This window comes from Ipomoea nil, unplaced genomic scaffold, assembly GCF_001879475.1.
Source record: "Ipomoea nil cultivar Tokyo-kokei standard unplaced genomic scaffold, Asagao_1.1 scaffold1286, whole genome shotgun sequence".
Lineage (NCBI taxonomy): Eukaryota > Viridiplantae > Streptophyta > Magnoliopsida > Solanales > Convolvulaceae > Ipomoea > Ipomoea nil.
In genome coordinates this window covers 187,962-215,830 of record NW_017617714.1, presented here as the reverse complement: position 1 = coordinate 215,830, position 27,869 = coordinate 187,962, and the positions used below count along the sequence as shown (strand labels likewise).

At 34.8% G+C, this 27,869-nt stretch overlaps 2 protein-coding genes across 7 annotated transcripts; both read right to left on the bottom strand.

Annotated features, from left to right (window-relative positions):
- Positions 1 to 675: 675 nt before the first annotated feature.
- Positions 676 to 11,421, bottom strand: LOC109184827 (serine/threonine-protein kinase STY46-like). Of its 4 annotated transcripts, none has more exons than XM_019334875.1 (16): positions 10,890 to 11,421; positions 10,370 to 10,484; positions 9,484 to 9,599; positions 9,242 to 9,361; positions 7,204 to 7,276; positions 5,804 to 5,914; positions 5,220 to 5,270; positions 4,179 to 4,318; positions 3,975 to 4,082; positions 3,681 to 3,754; positions 3,149 to 3,324; positions 1,985 to 2,080; positions 1,567 to 1,647; positions 1,442 to 1,492; positions 1,162 to 1,314; positions 676 to 1,080 (listed from the first exon to the last, which is right to left on the bottom strand). In XM_019334875.1, the coding sequence occupies exons 1-16, from the start codon at positions 11,087 to 11,089 to the stop codon at positions 1,042 to 1,044; spliced, it is 1,704 nt and encodes a 567-aa protein (XP_019190420.1). In that variant the 5' UTR covers positions 11,090 to 11,421; the 3' UTR covers positions 676 to 1,041. The 4 variants fall into 4 exon arrangements, 3 of the variants coding, with proteins under 3 accessions (XP_019190420.1, XP_019190421.1, XP_019190422.1); XM_019334876.1 differs by having other exon boundaries at positions 676 to 1,077; XM_019334877.1 differs by having other exon boundaries at positions 9,242 to 9,355.
- A 12,893-nt stretch (positions 11,422 to 24,314) lies between these two features.
- On the bottom strand, positions 24,315 to 27,669 carry LOC109184826 (serine decarboxylase). Of its 3 annotated transcripts, none has more exons than XM_019334874.1 (6): positions 27,499 to 27,669; positions 26,958 to 27,295; positions 25,921 to 26,152; positions 25,623 to 25,816; positions 25,394 to 25,530; positions 24,486 to 25,120 (listed from the first exon to the last, which is right to left on the bottom strand). In XM_019334874.1, the coding sequence occupies exons 2-6, from the start codon at positions 27,286 to 27,288 to the stop codon at positions 24,554 to 24,556; spliced, it is 1,461 nt and encodes a 486-aa protein (XP_019190419.1). In that variant the 5' UTR covers positions 27,289 to 27,295; positions 27,499 to 27,669; the 3' UTR covers positions 24,486 to 24,553. The 3 variants fall into 3 exon arrangements, with proteins under 3 accessions (XP_019190417.1, XP_019190419.1, XP_019190418.1); XM_019334873.1 differs by having other exon boundaries at positions 26,958 to 27,303; positions 27,499 to 27,650; XM_019334872.1 differs by lacking the exon at positions 27,499 to 27,669 and having other exon boundaries at positions 24,315 to 25,120; positions 26,958 to 27,406.
- Positions 27,670 to 27,869: the final 200 nt, after the last annotated feature.

The following is a 27,869-nucleotide window of genomic DNA, read 5'->3' as shown; positions in this document are numbered from 1 at the left end:
GTGGTTCGGCTAAAATCTAGCCTACTCCACTCTTCTCCTTAAACTCCAAGGAGGTTTGCACTAATCTTTCTAGTGCAAAAAGATCACCCAAGCCTTGAACACAGAGTTAGCCTTGAGTATCTATATTTTTTTAACTCCACACGAGTTTACTCCACATCTTTCTATTGCTTCCGAGTAGAGATATAGATTTTTAAACAAAATTCTTTGATTTTCCAATGCGTGGACTTGGCTTCTTGAATGTAGCCTTGATCGTCAAGGTTTGCAGCACAAGTCTCACAAGGCAAAAAAACGTAATTCAAATCTGCGTACGATCTAGCGATGAGAAGTTATATTTGTTTTTTGTTTTTATTTTATTTTATTTTAGTACTACTGACTCTGTTATACGGAGTAATATAATATCTATTTAATAGGATCAAACCCATGACCTTCCGGTTGAAAAAAATTACTTCATGCTATTAGATTATAAGATCATTGACATTTATTGTTTGTTAAATGTTTTTGTAGTTTGATGACAAATTTTAATAAATATTAGTATATTTAAGGTGGATCCAAATTGAATTATTAATTACAGAGTTGTTCAGGAAAACCATTAAAATTTGAGCTAAGAGTGAATCAAAGAGCACATTAGTTGTTACTAATAAAATTGGAACTTACAAACATATATTAAAAGCCAAATTAATTCACTTAATTAAATACTATATTAAACCATGGGGAAGTGTCAAGTGGGATGAAGTCATGAAGCTGAATTTCACTAATAACTGATACACTGGGGAGAAAAACACAGATATAAAAGTAAGCATCAACAACATACCTATCAGCTGGCTGCATCAAAAACAAAGAAAATCCTTTACAAAGATGTTAAAGTAACTGGGACTGGGGGTGGGGTATGGAGAAACAAAAACCCTAGCATTCAATCGTGTGATGTTAGATATTTACCTCTACTATACTATGATCATTTCAAAATTCTAAAACGTGTAAAAGTGGTAAATGTCAAAACATATATATATAATTATATATATTAGATTGAGAGTATTCTTCTATTCAGCTTCCATTTGGTGCTTCAAGTTCAGTGGCATCCTGTGATTAGGTAAGGGGAGTTTACTTCTCAAGTTCAAAAGGGGTATATATAGGGATATATAAAAGTATGGATGTTTTACATACCTCCTCCTCAACATTAACATCCTTTAGGAGCTCCTCAAGTTGTGGTCTTATATCAGAGAACGAGGGTCGCTCACTAGGAGCTGCTTCCCAACTTCTCTGCATCAACTCAACCAGCTTTGGGTGTGAATCAGTAGGAAGTTCTGGTCGAAGACCCTGCCATACATTTATTTAATTATAAAAACAATTTTTTTTAAAATGATGAATTTGGTATACATATCTTAGTCTGTAGCCCCGGTTTCCCCCCAAATTCCATTCAAAATTGCAGTTTTAAGGTACAAACCTGTCTCACACCGAGTGCAGCTTGTAAAGGGGTCATGGTGTCATATGGGACCTGCATCATCAAGGAGACAAAGTTTACCTTTTGAAAAGAGCAGCCGGGGTTTTCTTTCTAAGAGAGATTGATACCTTGGCTGTTGCAAGTTCCCAAAGAACAATTGCGAAACTGAATACATCTGCTTTCTGGTCATACGGTTGATGATTTATCACCTGGGATGAAGACATTCAAACATGCATCACACAGATATTGTTACATAGTACACAGTCCCAGGTGAAGAAATGCACAAACTCGGGCACTCTCACCCCAACTGCAGACAAAGATTAATTCAAAACCATTAACTACATTCTTGATTCGTAGGATCTCTAATAATCAGCCTACTATGTGACGACTGAGGAGAAGGATAGGAAAGTTTTTATAATACACACAGTTCACTGTAGATCCAATGCAATACATGGAAACATCTAGTAATGCAGTTTTAACAACGTATGAAAGGCACATCTGTATGCATGGATATTCATTCTATAAAAGGACTTTGTGATTTCATACCTCAGGGGCCATCCATCTGTATGTTCCAGTCTCAGCTGTCATGACACCCCCTTTACTCTGGAACCGAGCAACACCAAAATCTGCCACTTTTACAACCTAGTGAAAGATTACAAAATCAATATAAGCATCGGTGAAACAACATAGTAAATTATACCAAAGAGGCAAAGGAGAATATAAACCTGCAAATAATTGATAAACAAATAAGGCCAACATCTTGGCACAAAGACATATTCAAGTTAATTCTCTCCTCCCCACAGTGATAATATACAGGGTCTTTATATGGTCTCAATACATCAAAAGTCTGAAAATCTCTCAATAGGTAATGGATGAAACTGGGGGAAAAGGATAGTATATTCCAATTTGTGATGCAATTATCAGTTAATTTGCTAAATGAAAACAATCCTCAGTTTGAGAAAGCAAATGAGTTTTATGATTTCCAAGTCATATCCCAGGCAACTAGAAATTAAAATTAACAGAAGCTTCTAGAAATATGTTCATTTGATCATTCCTATGACCAGATAATCAGCATTCATCCATTTATGGAATAATAATGACTTTTTCATACAAACATACACACACCCACTTGTAGTCACTCATCAGACAGGTGAAAATAAGAAATGAAATTATCTTCAGTGTCAGGAGGAATACTTCTTCATTTGGCAAATGCAGAACACCAAGAACACAAAAAGAAAGATAATATATTCCAATAAGAGGGGAAGTTTAAAAGACCAACATAGGGTAAGACAACCAACTACTCCAATATATCTTAGCAAAACAATGTACAAACTTAAGGGGCAGAAGCTCACTAATTGTATTATCATGTTACTCATGTATTGGAAATAGAAGGATAAACGACATTCTTCTTTGATTGCTGCAATTAAAGACTGCATGCAAAATGTAACTCGGCCCAATGACCACAAGCATTTTTCATTGCATTAAAATTAGGGCAAATCTGTACAGAAGAATTGAGAAGCTAAAATGCAGATTGTAATTGCACACATGGAGAACTTCATAAAAATGTAATCCATTCAAGTCATCAGTTATGACCCTGCAACATTGTCCCATGCAATGAAACACATTGTTACCTACTCTGTTCCCATGCCAAATTGCTAATGTTGAGATTATGCAAAGAACAACAAAAATTTTGCATTCACAAACCAATACCTTGTCTACATCCATAAGTAAATTTGCAGTTTTCAGATCTCTATGGATTATATTGTTTTGATGCAAATATTCCATTCCTTTGCAAACATCAATTGCAAATCTCAATAGTTGTGAGAGCTTCAAAGTATTATGGTTCCGATGCAAATAATCATACAAGCTTCCACCAGGCATGTATTCTACATGAGACATTAATAGCAACATATTAGTAAGCGTACATCTCTAGTTTACATTCACTAATTGAAAAATACAGCTGATGGCAAGAGCTTCATGAAGCAAATTCATATCCAAAATATGAAACAGATAACTTTAGATACAGTATTAGGTGAGAAAACTATACTCAATTAACAGCTTCAATAAACTAAGAGAATGGACAAATCAACAATAATAAATTACTATAAGAGCAGGCCTAACAAAATGCCAAATGGTGCTACACTAAAGTTGTTCTCAAGCCATCAGAATTACCACACAGACATTAGTCCAAAAACGTAGCAAAAAGACGGGAAGTATTTCCTACGGATATGTAATTGTGTACCTGTGACAATGCACAACAGAGGTGGTTTTGAGCAGGCACCAATGAAGCGTACGACATTTTTATGTTGGACCTGCCTGCATATAATGCAAAAGACCACATAAAATCAGCCAGTAGATAGCCACACAAATATGCCACACTAACTGCCCATAAGGATAAGTACGAAAGTACTTTCTACCCATTTCAAGTATTGATGTTGTTTTCAAATAGATTTGGATATCAAAAATTTATAGCAAGATACATCAGTGAGATGGGATATGAAGAACACATCTACTAATAAGAGCTACAACTATTTACCTTAAAATAGCAACTTCTTGAGCAAACTCATCCTCCAAAGAGTCATTTAAATGCTCAGATCTAAGGACCTTCACCGCAACATCAAGACCAAGATATACACCATGATACCTTTTCCACGGAAATATTATGAAGAAAACAATACCATAAGAGGTTACAACAATAGGAAATCACATATAAAACATTACTGAGATATATCTAACTTACAGATCACCACAAGATCCTGATGCAATCTTTTTCCCTATCTTCAGTAATCTTCTGTCAATTTCCCAATCTTCAAATTTTGCTTGTGCAGAAATAGCTTTTTCCACTGATGACTGAGAATGTGAAGAACCAGACCATGACCCCTACATTACCAAATAGAACCCAAAATTGTCACTAGAAATGGTTTGTCGATGTCAGCTGCTTTGATATATTTAGAAAAGTAAATAGAAAATCACAAGAAGAAAACTAACATCCAATGGCTATGAAGCTCAACCACAAGGTCCTCAAATGCTAGTGAGAATCTTGAGAATTCAAGACATAAATATATGATTTTGCATTTGAAATTTATATTTATTTATTGAAATAAAAATAGAAAACAAGCTGCTGACAAAAGCAGAATAGAAGTAACAATAAATATATTCTGTTTTGCGGCATTGATATATGCAATAAGTTACCTTATAAATGTATTGTGATACAAGTAGAACAATTTGCTTTACAAATTAGCAAAGCGTAAGATGGGGAAAAAAATCGCTTGAGTCAACTCTCATTAACCAAACTGGACACATAAAATGAGTTAAGGGAGTAGTAAGCAATGCCCTCCTGTTAATAATTAAATAATGTTTTAACCTCAAGGGACATTTTTGGAATTTCATATCCTAACTAGTTCAGTCCATATTCAAGGTTTCAAAGCAAGACAATGCTTAACTAGTTCATGGCTCAATGACAGATGATGAAAAGTTGGCCCTTTGGAGATCCAATTTCAATAATAATTCAGCTCATGTACTGGACAAACATCTCATATATGGCTTTTGCCAAATGGTGAATGTTTGTTATTTGAGAAAATGAAGCTATACTAGCAAAAATCTGTAGATATACACATGCTATACATTTTCTTCTTCCTTTAGGTTTTAGGGTATGCAATCTTAAAAAGGTCCCTTAGAGTTTACACTTCATTTGAAAAATGTTGTGTCTTATATATACACATTGAAATGAAGCCAACTTCTAGCAGAAAAGTTATAAAAAGTGTATAAACAAAGTGATTACCTCACTTCTAGCAATTGCCTTTTCCAATTCTTCAAGCATCCCCTTTGGATCCTGAGCACAACATTGCAAAGTCAGCAACATTTGGACTCACCACACATTCCTGTCATGCAAGAATATAATCACAATGCTCACTTTTTATCATATGTTTGTGCTATCCTATGACAACTACCTTGTGAAAGGTTGTCCTAATGACTTCAAAGCTCTATTTTTGTCTCTCATAATCAATGAGAAGAAATCCATGTGAACCTATGCAACTTAGAGATGAAATTAGTATGTATTTACATTGCATCAAATTATAAATGGGATCATCAAAATTGATTATTTCATGCAAGACTTGGTTATGTTTTAGCAATCAGCAGCATTATTATGCACTGATATCTAAGCACATAAAAACAGAATGTTATATCTAACTAGATGCTGTTAAGGATATAACAACAAAATATTTATATCGAAGGATGAAATGACAAAATAAACCACAATTTGGCACATCAAAAAGAGATGGGATTCAACCCAGGCCATTGTGAGGCTTAGCCAACCACTAGGCTATAGGCTAGGACCTGAATCTTGGACAATATAAACCATACCTCAACAGGCCATCCATCCACCACAAATACATCTAACGAGTAGCCATCAGTTGTGGAGAATACATGAGCTTCACGGATGTTAAGTCCTATGTCAGAGAGCAAAGCAGAAAGCTAGAAGAAAAGGGAGGAAATCAGGTGCGATACAACTCCAACGCAAAACAAATGATGAGAAGAGAGGTACATTCAATAAAAAATAAATCCCTTCCAATACAAATATAGAAAAACAATGCTCTAAATGATCAATATTGCCTTTTATTGTCTAAATTCTAGCCTCAATCCTTGAAATTATGTAGCTAACCTAAAGTCTAATGAAGATAATGTGCCTTAAACACATTAAAAATAAATAAATAAATAAATAAATAAAGGAGACAGTTCAGTACTTCAGTCAGATTCTTAAAGTTTATCAAGGACACTGCTAGCAATCAGAATTAGCTTGTCTGACAATGATTTCTTATTTTGATAGCTAAGGAAGTTCAATAAAGCACCACAGGTGTGCAACCCCAGTCAACCACCAACAAAGATTCCAACAATAGCTACCGTCGATCCCATTTCACAAAAAATCTAGGATGAATTGCAAAAACACAATAAAACAAATTTTCAGACCCAGTTCTATCTTCCTTTGGATTTTCTATCTTTGCACTCTTACTCCACCCTCCCAATTCCAAACTTCTCAGTTCTCTTTCCATGTTAGGTATTTAGTTGTTCAGTAGTGAGTTCCCCAGTAAATAAAGGGGCTTGGCAGAACAAATGTATGCAGTTTTTTCACCAATTACATGGTTTCTTAAACCTTGTTTATTCTCTTCAGATATGATCTAAGAATTAAAAAGAGCCAACCTTTCACAAATTAGCATGCTGGTGATTCACTGGTTTTGTGCCCTAATTTCCATTTAAATCAAGCAATTCACATGTCAAATCATCATATGGTAATTATATAGGGGCAAAATGAAGTTTTAAAGTTTGGAATTGATGAAAGAAGGAACAATAATTATGCATAACTGGCCACAAAACAGGTGTATATTGGGAAAGAAAGAACAAGAATATAGAATAATCATGAAGATAAGAAAACAAAAATCTAGAAAAATGTACAGTAGATGTCTAGAAATCCCACTTATTCTTATTCTCAAAAAAAAAAAAAAATCCCACTTATCCTAAAAAAGGAAAGAGATGTCCTAGAAATCCCTTTAAGAAACTTGAATCAACCAACTTTTAAAAGCTAGGCCCTAATAGATATCTTATGCAATGATATCCTACTTGAAAGATCACAGATCATAATGAAGATAAATCAGGTCACTGTCTTCAATGTTATAATAACTCAAAGTCAGAGAGACAATAAGATTATCTGTTGCACAAAATTATAAGGTGATTCTTTATAAACTACAATGTGGATTATCTTGCATTACCTGGCTAAGAAGCTTGGGCTTGTCAATGGTAGAAAATATTACTTCATGGATTGAAATACATGAAACCACCTCCCTGCAATTCACCTTCCAGTGGTCAAGTAACTTTTCATGTGGATAATAATATAAATTTATTATGGGAATAGCCTTCCTAATAGGTGTGCACTGACATGAGGAAATGCAATGGGGCAGAGCTGGGGGCATATTCCCCATCCCCACCGGGGGAAGAGAATTCTTCTCTACCCCTGTCCATGTGGGAAAATTACGGGGATGGGGATTCCTAGTCCCCGGTTAACTCCCCAAAAAGTTATTTTAAAATAATAATAATAATAACACTTTCGATCCTACAACAAAAATTCACCAAATATTTAGTTCTTAACCTTAAAAATATGCATGTGTGTGGCAGGGAATTGGGTGAAATTGCCATCCCTAACAATTACAGCTTTTTAAACAGCAAGATAGTTCCTGTGTAACAAAGTGAATGTGGTTTTCTTTCAATTTTAAGCTTAATTATCTTTGGCTTTGAGACTGGATCTCTGGAATTACAGAGACTGATTTTTTATTCATAAGCTGATAAACAGCTATTTATTTTATTCACATATATACTGGGAAGATGCCAAAATATTATTCAAATCTACCAGGCAAACTTACTAAAGTATTTAAAATTTTCCAAAACTGCCTAGCTAAGGGAAGTGCAAAGTCAAATTATGGAGTAATATTGTTTATGATAAAATTCAACAAAAAAATTCCCCCTGATTCTAATATTTGATTATTTGCTAACTAAAAAATCTGCATGCTAGAGTCTCCCAGATGTTTGATATTATAGCCATCTATGTAATCCCCAAAGATTCTCACTTCAAGTGTCAAAAATAGGGATGGGCAAAATAGCTAGACCTGAAACCCAATCCAAATTAGTCAGATTGGGTGGAATTGAATCAATTATGGTTCGGGGATTTGTGAAATTCATATATCTGTTGTTTATACATATATCCAATAATTATATTCAGAAAGGGTTTGGAAATTCTAAAAATTTTAATCCATTTTCCAACCCTACCCTAATTTTGCCACTTCACCTAATGGCTCTTGTGCAACTGTGCTCCAATTCCAGATTGGAGAAGCCCCTGGATTCCCAGATCATTATTGTTGAGCACCAGTGGAGCCGTGGAGGAGATGACATCTCAGAGAAAGGTGACAGTGCTGCCAGTATTGGTGGTGCCTCAAAAGGTGAGGCACCAACTCCTGGAAGATAGGTGAATCTTCACATACAGTGCTGGAGCAGGGAATGCCTAGAAGAAATCTACTGAGCTTAAAGGGTTATTCATTTTTTATTTATTGATGTTATATTGCTTTGGCTGCTACCTTCCTATGCCTTCTTAAACACGTCTAACGAACCCTCTCTTTCTGAGCTGGTTTAGTGCAGAACATAAGGACCTAACGAAGCTTCACAATTTGGACGTTGAGAGGAATATGAACTCAAAAGAGCTTGTTGTCCACCTCTTTTGCCTACAAACGAAAACTCCATAGTATTTAATTCTTAGATGTTACACAGCTAGTGAAATGGTGAGTTCTTTTGTTAAAATGTATGTTGACACAATGTTGATACAATAGTTTGTAGTACTCAATGAAAAAGCATAACTACAGTGGCTTGAATCTCAACAGTAGTAGCTGTCATATAGTATTTAATTATTTATTCATGTAAATGTGTCAAAGTTGGTGATTCTTAGCAGGCAAATATAATGTATATGGATGAGAGATTGCTTTCAGAGTTTCAGTTTTAAAATTGGGACTCAGTGTCGGAAATTTTGGATACCCAAAGGCCAAAGCAAGATCCAAACAGACTAGAAATATTTCAGATACCTGAACTAAATTTTGGATCCCAATGCCCATCCCTAGTCAAAATAAATCAGAATGATGGGTTTAATAGTTGGTCAAACTGATGGGTTTAATAGTTGCTCAAGAAGTTTACTATTAGAAATAAGAAGTTCAAAAGAAGTTTACTATTAGAAATAAGAAGTTCAAAAGAAGTTTGCTGAGAAACTACCTTCTGTTAATATTTTCTTCAGGACTTCCCACCCTTGTGCCATTGAATTTCTTTCTAACATCCAAATTTAGATCCTCAAGCTTAGAGCAGGCTTCAAAGTCATTCACACTAGTCCTGTGTCTTGTATAGTAAGTTGACAAGTAATAGGGCAAAAGAGAGCCGGAAGCAAATACTTATTTAGTAAAAGTAGCTTTTCTTATCAAAACGTGCAAATCAGTGATAAAAGTAACTAAAATAATCACCTTCTATCAGAATGCAAGATCCCTTCAGCATCGTTTACATTGAAATGCGGCTTTGACATGGAAGAAAATTTTAAAATGTCTTGATCTTCAGTTTCATCGACTCTAGTCCAAAAATTCTGCTCAGCAGGGGGGATAAACAAAAACAGAGGCAATGGATAAGAGAGGAGGAAATAAGCAGAAAATCAATTCCATCAGAAGATCATAACTATAGTAGCAATAGGTAATGTATTGGACTTCCTAGAGCAAATTCTATTACGAGGTTGTAATCTTAGCTCTATGACCTTCCAGCCCCATTCAGCATCCTTTCTCCAGTCTCTTCAAATATCATTATCTAAATCTGACTAAAGCAATCTGTTTTTAGCCAAAACGGAGAATCACCAATCAAGAGGAGGTTTGGCCCACCACTACCCATATAATTAAAACACAAGGAAATACAAGAAAGGAAGATGAAGCCTGGTCTCTAAAGAAACCAAAGATGCAACTAAATTAATAAGACACATGTTATTGTGTCCAATGGTGGAAACCCTGGGTACACCAAAAAAAAAAAAAAGACATGTTATATGAAGTGCGCTTATTCAATAAGCCACCCCTTCTTTTTTGTCAGGCCATGAGAGCAGGCCGCACCTTTAAGCCACCCCTTTAAAACCCATTAAAATCTTCTTATCTAGTCTGTTCAAATTTAACTTAATGCTTTCAAAAATCCCATTATGTTCCCTGTCCTAAGCCCAAACGTGCATAAATTAGCTATCTAGCATTCTAGCAAATGCACAAAAGCAGGAGGGTGAATGCCACTTTTGAGCATCAGTAGAAGATGTATTTGCTTGAGCTGAAGCAGAAAGTGCTGGCAATTAGCAGTTCTATGCTGTATGATGAAATGGTGGAGTACCTCTAGAAAGCGGACATGGTAAGCAGGCCGCTTATCAGGATCCTTGGCTTGTGTGAGAAGCTTTTGATGCAATAACACATCTTCCACTCTATCCATATTAATATCCAGCCCATAACTAAAACAAAAATTCCACCATAATTGACAAGGTGTTTAAAATTCATGTAAAAAGCAACATTAAATTCTAATCTAAATTTTTTTTTAAACACTAATCTACATTTCATCATCCTACATTTTAATAAAATTTCAATTAAAAAAAGTGAAATGGATCTTGTAAGATATATATAAGTCCAAACTTCCATGAGCTATTGAGCTCCAAGTTGCATTAATCTCCATATGTTAAAAAAAAAAAAAAAAAAAAAAAAAAAGGATTTAAAAGGAAAGCCAATTCAAGAGGTCTCCCAATCAAAATACTAACTTATACTAAATCTACATTAAATAGAAGTATATCCTTAAGATCCATCTTCAAATAGTCGACAAAAAGAAAAAAAAAATGTTATTTGCGTGTGAAACAAGAAGAAACCTGGAAGGCAAGCGAATGAAGTGAGCTTCCAACTGCTCCCTGAGCAATTCCGGATTTCTAATCACCTCCTCATTCCCACTATCCAACAGCCGGTTGTACACTTCGTTCCTTATGTCGTAAGCTCCTCCTCCTCCGCCACCGGAGCTACCGACGCTCCGAGGCGGCGACGAGCTCTCCCCCACACCTTCTCCAAAATCCATCTATGCGCATGAACTTTCCCGCACAATTTCTGCAGCGTCTACCGCACTATCCGTACAACAAGGATGAAAAATGAGGCAACCAAAGTCAAATAACTTCCATGGCGGTTGACCAGGCGATCGGAGAGTATCTAAAGGGGGAAGGAATCAGACAGGAATTTCAGTGAAGAAGCGTGAGCAAAATGGTCCGCCATTACCAATGGAAAGTGGAAACTCAGGTCCTTCTTTCTCGCTCTGCGTGTCTGAACTCTGAAGAGAAGGAAACGGAAGGTTTGAAAAACGCACCGGAAGGTGTGAGTGTGTGTGAGAGAGAAGGGGGACAAAAGTGGAGTTGGAACTTGGAAATGGATAGGGTTCTAATTAATAAAGACGTGTATGAGGTGTAACAATAATACTGTAATAAATTACTCCGTATTCAATAATGCTGATTTAAAATAAAATCATTCAACTTAGACCCTTCAAGTTTTCAGCTGTAACGGATGCACCCCAAAACTTGTATTCCTTCTCTCTCTCTTCTATATTTTAGAAAAAAAGGTCAAATAGGTTCTTGAACTTCACCAGGACTATGTGGTCCAATGGTACCCGGGTTGGACTTCCATTTGGAAGGTTGTGAGTTTGAGCCTCAGTGGAGGCGTTATTAGCTCTTTGTGTTAGCTCTTTGTGTTTCAGTAGGTTGAGAAAGTATATGAACAGATACTACAATGTAATAGAGCTAGTAGCATTCAAAAAAAAAAAAAAACAAAAAAAAGGTTCTTGAACTTCACTTATAAAGTCAATTAGGTCCCTAAATATTTTAAAATTGTAAATAAACTTATCAACATTGTATTTTAGTGCAATGAAGCCTAAAAATTGATTAGTGACCTGCGATACCCTCCGTCGCAAATTTCGACAAAAAAATCACTGGTGAATAGTTACTGGTCATTTTTTTTATCAGAATTTCCACCAAAAGGGTGTCAAAACTCTAGTGACCTGTGATAGTAATACAATGTTAATGGGTTTAATGGGACTACTTGACTTTTCAAGTGAAGTTTGAGGGCCTATTTGACCATTTTCTCACTTGACCCCCCACAATCCTTGGACCTCTTTCCCATACATGTTTCTATTGGGATTCAAATTCTATATTGCCGCCTCCAGTCATTACTTTTAAGTCAAGCGACAAACCAACTACTCTAAGTCATGCAGTGAGATCTGAACTCAGATTGATCAAATCTGGATCAACGACTCAAATCAATAAAAAAAAAATGCATGTCCTAGGAAGGCAGAAACTAAGTGTAAAAATGGCCCACCTTAAGTGTTACAACGACACACATTAAGCAATCATTATTGTGTGGACCATGGTCCACACAAGTTGTATGAACCATATTTTGTATACTGTAAAATAATGTACATTGTATTCAGGGGATGTACATTATTTTTGTACTGAGTGTACATTATATTGTATAATGTACATACAATATAAAAATAATGTACATTTAGTATATTAAAAATGTACTTTTTGTTATTGTCCACATAACACTGTATGGATCATGGTTCTCACAATAATTTGCCCACATTAATGGCATGTTTGGTTCATGAAATATGTCAGGAATGGAATAACATTCATTGGAATAGACCTATTCCATCGTTTGGTTGGATCATTTTGTCATGTGAATAACATGCCTAGGAATGAGCTATTACCGGGGAATAGCCATTCCTAGGGGGGCCTTGGTATTAGCTATTCTCATGTCCTTGGGAATAGCTTTTATATCACAAATACCAAAAATACCCTTTACACATTATATAATATTTATATTTATTTAATAAATATAATGTATTATATAAATGTATACATTTAAATAAATTATTTGTGTGTGTGTGTGTGTGTGTGTATATATATATATATATATATATATATATGTAAATACAAAAAATTAATTGTATAAGACTACTTAATTATGGAGCCTTGGCTCTTAAATTAAGTAGTCTGCCCATCTGCATGCCTAGCGAATGGGCATTGCAAGCTTGCCTAGCGGATGAGCATTGCAATTGAAATTATGGAGCCTTGAGGCTCCTTTTATAGGAGCCTCAAGGCTCCATTCCTTACTTCTCCAACCGATGTGGGATAAGTGGGAAAATAAACATAAATATAAATATGTATTTGTATAATAATAATAATAATAATAATAATAATAATAATAATAATAATAATAATTATTATTATTATTATTATTATTATTATTATTATTATTATTATTATTGTTATTGTTATTCTCTCTCTCGCATACACACATGCATATACATTTATATAAATATAAATATAAATATAAATAAATAAATAAATATATATATATATATATATATATATATATATATATATATATATATATATATATAACATTCAGTATATCATAATCATATTTCTTATTATTATTATTATTATTATTATTATTATTATTATTATTATTTTGTATAAGGGTATTTATGTCTTTAAAACCTATTCCATTTCTATTCCTTTAACCAACCAAACACTGGAATACAATAACTAAAGTCTATTCATTCAGCCAACCAAACAACAAAATACAATTCCTATTATATTCCTTACCTATTCCATTCCCTGCGGAATAGCATTCCTATTCCCTCTAAATTCATTCCGTGAACCAAACTTGATGTAAGTGTTAGAATGACTTACCTTAAGTGTTAAAATGACGCACCTTAAGTGTTGTGTTACAAAGACACACCTTAAGTGGTAAAATCACGCACTTAAGTGTTAAAATGATGCACCTTAAGGGGGGCGTTTGGTTCAGGTTAAATAAGATAACCAAAGTTATATTTGCTTGGTAATATAAGATTCTCATGTTTGGTTCAGGTTATATAACTTTCCCAGGGAATGTCAATAACCTCCGTATTAAGTTTTTAGCTATTGGAAGGGAATGTGAGATACCCTCCAATTTCTTGGGTAATCTAGTACCGTCAAAATGGGCCGAAGCCCGTGGGTTGGCCCGCCCTTGTCCCATGGTGGGGCGGGTTAGGGTCATAGAAAAATAGGTCCGCGAAAATACGGGCCTAACGGGGCGGGCCGGAATTGACCCTCAACCCACGCGGGTTAGCCCGCGCGGGCTGCGGGTCAGCCCACGGGCTAAATCAGTTAACACTTACGGATACGGCATACGAAATAATTAAGATTGTGACTTCTTATATAGTGCATTCGTAAATATATATATATATATATATATATATATATATATATATATATATATATATATATATATATATATATATATACAATGTTGAAAAAATCGCTAGGCGCTTGAGGACCGCCTAGGACGCCTAGAGCGCCTAGGCCGCCTAGGAGGCCGGGCGCCTAGGCGCGATTTTTACAACAGTGTGTGTGTGTGTGTATATATATATATATATATAATTTTTTAAACATTACTTATTTTGTTTAACTTTGAATTATTATTTAAAAAAAAAAAAAAAAAAAAAAAAGAGTTCGTGGGCCGGCCCGCAGGGCCCGCCAACCCGCGTGGGCGTGGGTTAGGGTTGCATGAGCCCTAGCCCGCGGGCCTAGCGGGCCAACCCGCAAAAGTCCGCTAGAAATTAGGCCCGCGATGGGGCGAGCCTAATGGGACGGGCTGGCTCGCTTTGACAGTACTCGTAATCTCACATTACCTTGTCTTATTACTAATATTGGACTTTGTATTTTTTAATCAATTTATCTTATTATCGTTGTCTTATTTACATATCTAGTTTTAAACCAAACACAGGAATCTAACATTCCCAGTAATCTAACATTTCCAGTAATATAATATTCCTAGCAATGTAACATTCCGTGAACCAAACACCCCCTAAGTGTATAACCGATGCACATTAAATGTTAAAATAGTGCACCTTAAGTGTTAAAATGACGCACCTTAAGCTTTGAAAATACACTCCTTAAGCTTTAGAATGACACACCTTAAGTTTCAACAATAATGTTAAGTTTTCAAGTGTAGAACTGACATACCTTTAAGTGTTAAAATGGCACACCTTAAGTGTTAAAATGACACACCTTAAGCTTTGAGAATACGCATCTTAAACTTTCAATAATACGCAAAATTACCATAATGTCACCGCATTTTTTAATCAGTGTTCAATTTGGACGATTGATTTTGGAAAGATCAATGACTATTATTAACCCACATGTTTTACCTGGACACATCCTTCGTATTTGATCTCTATTTTATATATATAGGCTTATGATCCCATGAGAACACACCCCATGAGAAAACTAAGAACGAATATGTAAAAATCAGACGGATCAGATCAGATTTTTAAAAAATACAATGTCATTTTTATAATTATTGTCAACTTCACTTTGCAAACTTGAACACTTAAATATGCAATCAGTAACAATTAAAAATGTAAACCTGGATAAGTTTTAAAAAATCAATGAAAATGTTAAATTTTAAATCTAAATCGTAAATGCTAGACCCTAAGCAATAAAAAGTGAAATCCTAAACTAAATAAAACAAAAAACTCAGTAAAAAACTCTAAAATCCAAACCTTAAGTGCAATGTACTTTCGCAGTTTTGCAAGTACAATCTTTTAATACAAAATGTGCAATATTTTAATACTAAATGTGCATTTTATAACAACTAGATGTGTAAACCTGAAAATTCTGAGAAGTGTAAATTTTAGTGTTCATGTTTGTATAGTAAAGTTGTTGATAATTATGAAAATGTCATTGTATTTTTTAAAATCTGATTTGAACCGTCCAATTTTTCCATATATAAAACTTAGATTGGTTCTTAATTTTCTCCTAAAGAATTGTTTTCATATGATTTAATACACACACATATTAGAGAATGATCAATGATAACAGAGTCCTCTCGTAAAAAGTGAGGATTGATCTCAGCCGTCCATCAGGGTTCATCAATGGTTAAGGGTTTTAGTAAAAAAGATACGCGGTCAATTTTATAATTATTAAAAACTTTTAAGAGCGAGGTCCATTTTATAATTATTGTAAACTTAAAAGTTTAGTAATTATAAGATCATAATTCTTGATTTTGTAAGATAGAGAGTATGGATATGTCCACACCTTTTACTGAAAAAGTTGTTCTCACCTGAAACCTCCATATAATTGAATTACTTTATTAATATAACTTTTTACATAATATTGAGAAACATTATACGGAGATCTATTTATATATGTGTACATATATATATAATAATTACACACACACACACACACATATATATATATATATGGAAAATACTACATGTATTCTCATTTTATACTCTCAATTTTTATCCCACATATAAAATATATTGATTTATACACACTTGTATTGAGACTCACATGAAAAAAGTAATTTATCAATATCTATTATATTAGGAAATAAAATTTTCAGAGTATGATTTGAAAATCTATGTAGTACAACTCTCTCTCTCTTTATTTATATATATATATATATATATATATATATATAGAGAGAGAGAGAGAGAGAGAGAGAGAGAGACACACTGAGTACATATACTATATTAGTGAAAACTTTTTGGGGTTGGCCCCCACAAAACCGGTTCCTCTGTCCCTATCATACACACACATATTGCACGTGGAAACATACACACATGTTTTAAAAAAATGGTCTAAAATAAATAAGGGGTTAACAAGGAATTAATTCTAAAAATACCCATAAGATTAAAAATCGCTTGCCCACATTCAAAAATATGTGGGTGTAGTGTCATTTATAAGTATTCGACTATTTGTATTTTTAACAAATATGAAACATGTTATTAGAGGACTTTTTTTTTTTTCAGTATATATATATATATATATATATATATATATATATATATATAAAAGGAAGGGATCAGGTGCGGGGAGGGATTCTCGTGCGGTTGTGCGGTTGAATGCACATTAAGCATTAAACTGACGCACTTTAAGTACACAACACACGCACATTAAGCACACAAACAAAACACCTTAAGAACACAAACTCACGCACCTTAAATTTCAATAACTACTCACATTAAGCACAAAACTCACGCACCTTAAGTTCAAGACTCACACACCTTAAGCACAAGACTCACGCACCTTAAGTACAAAACTCACGCACCTTAAGCACAAAACTCATGCACCTTAAGTTTCAACAACTACTCACATTAAGTACACACTCATACCTTAAGCACAAACTCACGCAACTTAAACACAAGACCCTCACGCACCTTAAGTACAAAACTCACGCACATTACTCACTGCATATATATATATATATATATATATATATATATATATATATATATATATATATATATATATATATATATATATATATATATATGGTTCAAATGTGGATGGTGTGCTCAGGTGCGAACGTGGAGTGAGATGAGAGCCATTGATATTGTCAAGATCAACATTCGGGATTAATAAGGATTTAAAAAAAGCGCGGTGGCATTTTGATCTTTTTGCATCTAGGTCAAATTTAAGTTGCGTGGTTTTCGTGCTTAATGTGCGTGATTTTTGTGTTGTGTGTTTAAGGTGCATTAGTCATTGAAACTTAAGTGCGTCGGTCTAAAGCTTTATGTGTGTGGTTTTCCTTCTTAAGGTGCGTGTGTTTCCTTTTTAAGGTGCGTGGTTTGTGTGCTTTAGGTGCATGATTTTCCTTCTTAAGGTGCGTTGTTTTTCTTCTTAAGGTGCGTTGTTTTCCTTCTTAAGGTGCGTGATTTTCATTCTTAAGGTACGTTTCTTTCCTTCTTAAAGTACTTTGTTTTCCTTCATAAGGTGCGTTGTTTTTCTTCTTAAGGTGCTTTGTTTTTATTCTTAAGGTGCGTTTTTTTTTCTCTTTTCTTCTTAAGGTTGCACCAATTTTTACAGTTTGTTTCTTGAATTGAGGACACACACATTTTTTTTTTTTTTTTTGCAGTCCCAAAACACAACAACTATCATTTTCCAATCATGTTTCAGCAATCAGAATAGAGATCAAAGAAAGTAGAATTGCTTATGAGTAGCCAGTAGTAGATCCTGAACAACGCCTTTTTTTTTTTTTTTTTTAAATTCTCATTGATTTGAGCCGTTAATCTAGATTTGATCAACGGCTCAAATCTAACCCCATCTTTCACCTGGAAGCATCTTTACACACACGCACACACACACACACACACACACACACACACACATATATATATATATATATATATATATATATATATATATATATATAATTTAATAATTTATAAATCTATAAAAGAAAATATTCTCCACAACATAAAGCAAAATGGTGCATAAGAATAAACATTAATAATTCATTATCTTTTGTGTTTATTAGATTCTATACACATGCAATAACACAAATATCTTTTGCTATGATAAAGACCCAATTAAAAAATCTATTTATGGTAAATTTCAGTTGAACCCTTGAGATCTATAGCAATAACACGTCACAATCTCTCTCTTTTCTTTATTTTTTTTTTTAATTTTGCAAATAAACACGTCACAATCTTTATTCTTCTTATTTTGGAAATTACACTTCCATCCCCTAAATAATTTGTTAGCTCTAAAAAGTTGTATATTTTCAATATTACCCTTACTTTTGTGTGTGGCGTTTGTTTTTGTTTGTGTGAGAGTGAGAGAGAGAGAGAGAGAGAGAGATTTGGATTTTAATGAAATGAATATTTGAAGAAAATGATATGGAATAATAAGTCTAATAGTTTTTTGAAAGAGTTAATACCATATGAGGTCCTTCGAGTATAATGATTTTGCCACGTTTAGTCCTAAACTTTCAAATTGACCATCTGTAGTCCTTCGACTTTCAAATTTAACCATTTGTGGTCCAAGTTAACCAACCATGGTCCTTTAAGTTTCAAAATTTAACCAGTGGTAGTCCTGTTGAAAGGACCATGGTTGGTCAAATTTTAATAGTTAAAGGACCATGGATGGTTAACTTGGACCACAAGTGGTTAAATTTAAAACTTGAAGGACCACAGATGGTCAATTTGAAAGTTTAGGACTAAACGTGGCAAAACCACTATACTCGGAGGACCTCAAATGGTATTACCTCTTTTTTGAAATAAAGGTCAGGCCATCAAACCGCACACGACAATGCAATTAGGCTACTAAAATAAAAAAAAGTTACAATTTTAGTCCTTAAACTAACTCATTTCAAGCAATTTATCCAATTTGTAAGTTTTCTCCCTTTCCAACAGGTCACCTAAATTAAAAAATTTTTAAAAAATATTTTTTTTAAAATTAATTAAAATAAACTAAAATTAAAAAAAAAAAACTTCGAAGAACGTATCTTCGTCTCCGGCCAGAGACAAAGAAGGTTTCCTCGTCTCTGGCCGGAGACAACCTTCGTCTCCCGCGGAGAAGAGTTTTTTTTTTTTTTTTTTTTTTTTTTTTTTTTTTTTTTTTAATAATAATAATAATAATAATTTTAGTTTATTTAAATTAAGTTTTTTTAAAAAAATTACCTTTTTGAAAGATATTTTAAATTGTGTGACATGTTAGAAAGGGGAAAAATCTGTAAATTGGACAAATTACTTGAAATGGGTTAGTTTTGGGACTCAATTGTAGCTTTTTTGAGTTCAATGGCCTAATTGTATTATTATGTGCGGTTCGATGGCCTATTTGACCCTTATTCATAATTTTTTTTTAAAGATAAAATAATAACATTCATTTAACTAAGGTCCAAAAACAAAATACTACACAGAAAATAGGGGGATGGTTAAGCCATTCCCTACAATCAAACATAGAAAGAGCTTTCCTAGTTAAGATATGAGTAGCTATCGTTTAACAAATGAGATGCACGCATTTGAAAAAATATGAAGTAAATTGGAGTTTAACATCAAGTAAAAACATTTGTTTCAATATGGAAGTGAGTACAATTCTGTGTTTTGAGCAAACTTAGAGCTTCTCGAATTGCCATTGTTTCTACTTGTGATGGTGAGCATGCTCCAGTGTATGGAACATATTTTGCTGCCTTAAAGCCTCCATTTTCATCTCTAATGATCCAACCAAATCCCATACAGCCTCTTTGGTCATCAATTGTTGCGTCCACATTACTTTTTACCCATCCAGCAACCGACCTCTCCCACTTTGTAATGAAATTTGGTCTTTGTTGAGTGTGGGTTATCTCCTTCTCATTTATAGATTTCCATTCATCCAAAGTTTCTCTAATCACCTGGCTTTCTATGGGATTGGCTCTAAAGAACAGAAAACTATCAACAATAGGTGGGTGATTTTTGGAGTTCCTTTGGCAATCTGTACACCATCAAATCAAGCCCATTTCTTCACAGTCTCTAAGCATCACACTAAGATAATCTGCCACCAGAATAAATATAATAAGTATGGGGAAAAGGGGTCCCGGCCCCTTACCCAAGTCCCTGTTAGGGATGAACAATACTAATAACTTCACCATTATTCAAGAGTTGGAAACTGACTAAGGATACACACTCAATGATCAGATGAACCCACCAATCATTAAAACCCATCCTGAGAAGAATTGCTTGAAGCATGGACCATTTAATGCGGTCATAAGCCTTACTCATATCGAGTTTTAGCACTGCAAATCCTTCCGTGAACTTCGGGGTGTTTGGTTGGAAGGAAGGAATTAGAGGGGAAATGAATTGTAATTCGGTGGGAATAAAGTAGGAATTCAAATTACGTTGTTTGGTAGGGAGAAATAGAATTTTGGAGTTAAGAAGGAAAGAAGTGGTATAAAGACTAAAATACCCTTGTGTAATAATAATAATAATAATAACAACTAAGGATAGTAGTGTCATTTTATTTTTTTTTCCTTTTTCAAATTTATTGAATTGCAATTCACTCCAACCAAACAATGTAATTGAGGCATCCATTGAATTGCAATTCAACTACAACGAAATTACAGTGAACCAAACGCCCAGTTAGTGTTAGTTAGGCGTTAAGAGCCGGGGTAAAAATGTCCATTCAAACTATCAATTCTAGGCTGAAAATATATGGTGAGTTTCCTCCCCCATTCCCACTGTGCTTTGCTACAAACCCCAGTCTAGACAATAGGTTTTGCCCTCTCGAAGATACCCAACATTTAGACACAAGAACTCTACAATTTCTCTCCCTTAGCCATATATAAATTCTCAAACTTGAACCTTCTACTAGATTTAATACGAACAGTAGAAATATGCCATAAAATAAGGGAGAGGTGGTCACTTATAGGCCGGGGTCTTACAAGACATGGCTTTGGCATTCTCAAATTGGTCCAGGTAGGTTCTTCAACCCAATTCGAAGTGCCCTTACCTCGTTCCCATGTAAATTTGTGCCTCCCCTTTGAAGTCCAATTCGTTGAGACCGCTGCTTGTTATGGCATTATTTAATCCTTCCATCAACCATTTAGGATGGGGATGGTAACCATGCTTATCCTCTAGGCTCCTAATGTCATTGAAGTCACCCATAACCAGCCACAAGAGAGGGCTACGGCCTACGGGTGGAGAGTTCACGAAGCAACTACCAAGACTCCCTTTGTTTATTCCTCTCTGGATTGCCATAGAACTTGGTGAACCTCCACTAGATTTCGTCATTGCCGAGCACCACCAACGCATTCATATAATTTTTTAAATGACTTAGGCTATCCTTTTCCAAAAACTAGTCGTGGGCACGCGCTTTGCGCGAAACGTCATGCCCAACAATTAATTAGTATATTTTAATTTTTTATTTTTTATTTTTAAAACGAGTATGTTCTAATTTTTAAATAATAATATATATAATTTTTAATAATTGTTATATGACAAAATAAATAAGAATACATAAATAAGTTATTTAGATACCAACATGATATACAAGAATTGAATTAGAAACATGCGGGAGGACATTAGATTTGATTTTGAGGGAGAGAATGAAGATGTTAGCTAGAATAATGTAGTGGTTTTTCTTTAAAAAAATGTTAAAAAAAAAGAATATAATGGAATGTTGGAATGATGGAGAAAAAAGAAGACAAAGATCACATCAAGGCAAAGAGAAGAAAACAAAAAAGTAATGGTAAAGTTGTTATTTCTTTAAAAATTAGGGCAATTAAAATGAAAAAATAAATAAAAAACTAGATCAAAAAATTTCATCCATTAGATTTTAAATCAATGGTAAGCAAGGTGTGCCATTTTTGAGGGGTAAATGGCAACTCCCAAATATAAGTATAGGGTAGATACTACCACTTGCTAAATGACATGGCCATCGAAGTGACATTTTAATTTTTTTTTTTTGTTTTAATTTTTGTGCCATGTGTCTAGCAAGCTTTTTTAAACAACGGTAGCCTTTGTGTACTTATTATTATTATTATTATTATTATTATTATTATTATTATTATTTCTTATTTGTGTACTTTTAGTTATTTATTATATTATTTTATTATTATATTTATAATATAATATGAAAGTGAGACCATTTTAGAAAGTGAGAGAATACTGCAGGAATGTAGAACAAATAGTAGATAATTTGTAAATTTGATGGTGTGGAAGTGGAACCCATTTTAAAAAGTGAGAGAAAATTGCTTGGATAAGGATAGCCTTAAGATGTCCACCTTAATTTGGTGAGTCCACAACAATGCAACTTGGGGTGAGCAAAGAATTCGGACAGATCAAAAAATTGACGATCGAAATCAACTATTTCAGAGAGGCTGAGAAGAAAAATAAAAATGGGAGAAGCTGATGAGAAGATCACAACGAAGATGAGAGAGATTATGACATAGATCCTACTACCATCAAACGGTGCCGTACTATTTCATCATTCATGCTACTATGTGGACCATGGTTTATAGTAAAATTTGTCGTGGATGTAAAAAAAAACGAGTAGGATGATTCATCTTGGGAGAGTTACAGATTACCCATCTTTAAATTGTGTTGTATTTCGTGTCATATAGAGCGGTTAACATAGTTGGAATGATTAAAATGTTTAGGAAATTAAAATTAATTATTGGGTAAATAAGTGTAAAAAGACAAAAACAAATCTTTATAAAATGCATCTATATTCAAATTTGAATAGGAATACATAATATATGCAATTTAAGAGATATATATATATATATATATATATATATATATATATATATATATATATATATATATATGTGGCCTTAGTTCCCCGTGCGGTCATGCGGATATATTAGAACCGTAAGATGAAGAGATCAAATGACTGTAAATTAATGAAGAAGAGAAATTATGCCCTGGCAATTTTGTATATTTCGACAATGCATTACGTGCTAGTGTGTGGTGCATTTTAATTACTTTGTTGTGCATTTTTGATTGATTTTAAATGTGCATTGGTTTGTATTACACCACTCAACGGGGGTGTCAAATCCGTCGACATGTTCAATAGACCCGTTATCGGGTGCTAGTGTGTGGTGCATATTTGCGTGCTCTGTGGTGCATTTTTAAATGCTCTATGGTGCGTTTTTGAGTGACTAACGGTGCATTGATTTATATTACACCACTCAACGAGAATGTCAAACTCGTCAACAGGTTCAATAGACCCGTTATCAGGTACTAGTGTGCGGTGTATATTTGAGTACTCTATAATACATTTTTGAGTGATTAAGGATGCATTGATTTGAGTGATTAATGGTGCATTGATTTGTATTATACCACGGGGTGTCAATAAGCAACCGAAGGATGCGATTTTTGATGCTTCATCCACACCACAGACCAACGCTGCATCCCAGGCTTTGCTGTAAGCGAGGGACTGCTGCCACGTTGAAACCTACAGACACACAAGCTTCCACCTCCCGCCAGGCTCCAGATCATCGCGGGTGCTGGCAATTTAGATTCCCATACTGCCAAGTTAATTTCTAGCAGTCCAAATTCCATGCATAACGCCAGTTCGTCCAACCATTCAATTCGCTGAAGCAATTGGTACCGTCAGATGGGAGGCAGCCCAAACACGCCTTGCATAGTGTGTGAATGACCGATTCTTCTTCACTATAACACATTGCACAAACGGTGGGGATTTCCACATTTTTCCTCTTTAAATTATCAGCACTTGGCAAGACTCCCTTAACTGCCCTTCATATAAATAGCTTCTATTTTGGAGCAATTTTCTATAACCATAATTTCCTCTAGAATCCCATGCCAGTACCATATATCCACTAAGCTTAAGTTGGTAGGGATTCTAAGTATTATTATAGTTTAGTTCTCTCAAATATAATTATACAAATAATAATAATAATAATAACAGGAAAAAATGTGTAAAATTATAAATAAGGTTTTCATTTGTTGGAAGTAATGGTATCATAGGCTCACAAGTCAGTTGTCAGGAAAGTGTCGCAGGTTTATTAATGTGTAGTGCATATTGTTTTTGAACACTAAAATGAATACGAAAATTATAAATTCGTATCCGTAGGAATTAAAACTAAAAACTACAAGCACACCGAAACCCCCGAGGAAACACATTCTAAACCAACGACTATTAGATTCAGAAGTAATACACTATCACACTGGCAAACACAAACCTAGAATGAAACTGCGGCCTTCTGGATTATTATTGCATCATTTGTGGAGGACACAGCAACAGTTTGAAACCCCTACATCTTCTGCAAGACAAGGAGGTTTTGAATTCCCACCTTCATACCAAACTGACCGAGCTTGAATCAATTCGTCGAGAAAACAATCCAGCTTCTCGACTGTTACACTGGGCATCACGACAACGTGAGACATGTTTCTTTCGCAAGCGAGCTGCCAACGCCGAACAAACTCCTCGTCTTTAGGTCTCTCAAACACTACAGTGCTACTGAGCTCATTCAGCATCGCACTGATGCCAGCTCCTCTAAGCTTATCCTTTAGGTAGTGTGCATTCCTAAGACACTTTTGGACTTCTTTCTGGAAGCCCTTGTACCCTTTCCTATTCAGTGTGTACCAGAGAAAGATTGGAGCATGGCCATTTCGGCTCCCCATGATGGTGGCATCCCTTGAAGCAAGGTACTCCACGTTGCTTGAGAGTGCATTGATGTGGTCTAACCTAGTCAACTGAACACCACAGGGCATTGGACATCCCACAAACTTGTGACCAGAAACGCTAACACTGCCAATAGGCTTCTTGAAAGAAACTTTTGGTGCCTGTACATGACAGTGAAATGAGATAAATAAAAATAATTGATAAATGAAACAATAAGAAGGGGAAAATATAATCTAGACGATCATACAGCTGACATTCCACCAACAGCCAGTGTTTCTAGCGTTTGCTTCTAAACTGCCAGAGACAGAACAATTTCCCCTTTTATTTAATTACACAAATGAGCTTGGTCACGGTAAGATGTGAAAGCGAAGAACTTTACCACAAATGATACTTGTGTTCTCAGTTTGGGATGCTCAAAGGCAACATTTACTTACACGTTTCACAAATGGCATCATAAGTCCAAAGAGGGCTCCATCACAGTGTATATAAAACCGATTATGTGAATACCCACATTCTTCAAGGGTTTGTATAACAAGATCAAGATCGTCAACAGCCCCCTTCACAGTTGTTCCTGCAATTGAAGAAAGAAATGAACTATTATTAAGAAATATGTTGCAAGTAGGCTTAAATGTGTGAGAGGGAGAGTGAAGCAAGGTATTGTACCTATGTTAACATTGATAATTGCTGGTTTATCTTTGTTAGGAAGAAGCTTCATCTTGAAGTCTGCACAATCAATCTCACCAGTGATTAAAGTGTTAACCTTTTCACATTCCATTCTATACATTCGTGCAGCTTTAAACACTGAATAGTGTGACTCTCTTGAAGCATACAAAATTCCATCAGGAAAGACTTCTCTCCTGCAAAGTGAATTTAACATTTTTATGTGGACTATCCCTCAGACAAACTCAACAGAGAAAAGGATGTATTCACTAATCACTAGCGAAATGAAAAATGTACAAACCCAACAAGGATTCCATGAAGATTCCCCTCAGTCCCACAGTTTGTAATATAACCCCAGTATTCATCTTTTTCAATGTCCCACAAACGGGCAAACCAATCTAAAACACCCACTTCAAACTGCCTTGAGTGGACACCATAGTTGCTCTCAATAAATGGATCACCAAGGTTATTAATGGAGAAATGCTGCAACTGTGAAAGATCTCCATAATCAAAATCCAGATTGTATGGATACCCTGTAAAATTAGACACTCAGAATAATAAGAGACATGCTTCATTTAGATATAATTCGTTTTGGAGACAAAAACACATTAAATGCAAGGAGTACAAGTCCAAGTGATAAATACATGAATTCTTTAGATATTCTTCAATGTGGACACATTAAATTCAAGGAATTCAAATCCAAATACTCCGTAATAAGAAATGTGAATTCGTTATAATAATTCAATGTAGATACAAAAACATGCTAAATACAAGGATTATTGGACATAAATATGTTATGTGCTCACGTCATGGGCAAGAAAAACACAAGAAAAGAATGAAAAGGAAAGAAATCACTGGGTTTGCTTGAGACCCAAAACTCCCTTGTCCTTAGTTCAGGGTTAAATTTTTGCTTGTCTAGTATTTCAAATAACAAGCTCTTATAAGGTTGATTACAAGGATCCCTAAGTTGATAATGATTAATTATTTGGTAGTTTCAAAGTAACTAAATTGTTTAAACTAATTTGACTACTAAAAGTAATAAGCTTAATAATAATTTAAAAAGAAATCCACAGTTAATTACTGTCATCTAAATTATCTCTTCACAAAATGGAACCATTTCTCGATAAGGTAGTAAAGAAGGGAATATTTATTTATATCAAGATCTCAGATTACGCTCCTCACCACAGATCATTTGGAGTTACCTTCCTAGTTTAGCTATCTTAATAAATGCCACTTTTCATCCAAAATCCAAATAATTGGCGTTTTACATATCGTACAGTGCATACTAAAACATAAAACACAGAAAGATCTAGAAATCAAAAGCGCAACAATACGCACCTAGATGATACTTGGTCCGCTCGACAAGAGTCTTACGGTAACGAGCCAAGACGCTAGCCATGTAGGCCTCCTTATCTCCAGTGGATTCGTTGTCGGCATCAGGCTCCGTGACCTCCAAGCACGTGGTGTGCACGTTCCGCCCCAACACTATCTCCCTCTTATCCGCCTTCCCTCCATTGGCCGCAGGGGGCGAATCCAGTTTGTCCGATTGCACCGGAGGAGGCACCGGCTCCGTCACAATAGCCGTCGGATTAAACCGACCGTCAGCGAAAAGCTCAGCCGCCGCCGCCGCTGCCGCCGCATTCCCGTTGGGAAGAACCGCGCTAAGCATCTTCGCGCTGTTCACCTCCAAAATTACCCCAGTCATCAGATCCATTTTCTCAAAGAATTTCTCAAACGGATCGGAAACAATCAATCAATCAATCACCTAACTAGCTAATTTCACGCGAAGAAAGGGAAAACCAAGGAAGAAGGGAAAGAAATAAACTGAACATAACTATGCATACACACATATGTATAGAGAGAGGGAGAGAGAAAGTACCTGAAATTGAGCGAGTGTGTAGGAGAAAAAGCAGTGGAGTGATTGGGCTGTGTGAATGGGCGAAAGAATTGGAGAAATGTAGAGGATGACAATACACTACCGTGACGCTGCGCTCGTGTATGTATATATGTATATAGACCAATTGCAGTTGATGAATTGATTAGTTAGGCCCCTTCGCCCTTCGGGAGCCACTAACGGACTCACATATAACATATTTGAATGGAACTATCACTTTCAAAAGAGATCATTTTATCATTTCATATATTTACAATTCAACAATATTTATTTTTACATCTTGCATCCAAATATCAATTGAATATAACAAAATTATCAATTTAATTATTGATTACTTTTTTTTATTGTCTCATTTA

Excerpts from the sequence above, each read along its gene's own strand:
- LOC109184827 (XM_019334875.1), bottom strand. The coding sequence starts at position 11,089 with ATGGATTTTGGAGAAGGTGTGGGGGAGAGCTCGTCGCCGCCTCGGAGC. Across the intron at positions 9,362-9,483 it reads ATCTTGCATTCTGATAGAAG|ACACAGGACTAGTGTGAATG; the intron begins GTGATTATTTTA and ends TTACTATACAAG. Across the intron at positions 7,277-9,241 it reads GAAGAAAATATTAACAGAAG|GGAGGTGGTTTCATGTATTT; the intron begins GTAGTTTCTCAG and ends GGTGAATTGCAG.
- LOC109184826 (XM_019334872.1), bottom strand. The coding sequence starts at position 27,333 with ATGGATCTGATGACTGGGGTAATTTTGGAGGTGAACAGCGCGAAGATG. Across the intron at positions 26,153-26,957 it reads GCGGACCAAGTATCATCTAG|GGTATCCATACAATCTGGAT; the intron begins GTGCGTATTGTT and ends CTAATTTTACAG. Across the intron at positions 25,121-25,393 it reads TGATGCCATTTGTGAAACGT|GCACCAAAAGTTTCTTTCAA; the intron begins GTAAGTAAATGT and ends TGTCATGTACAG.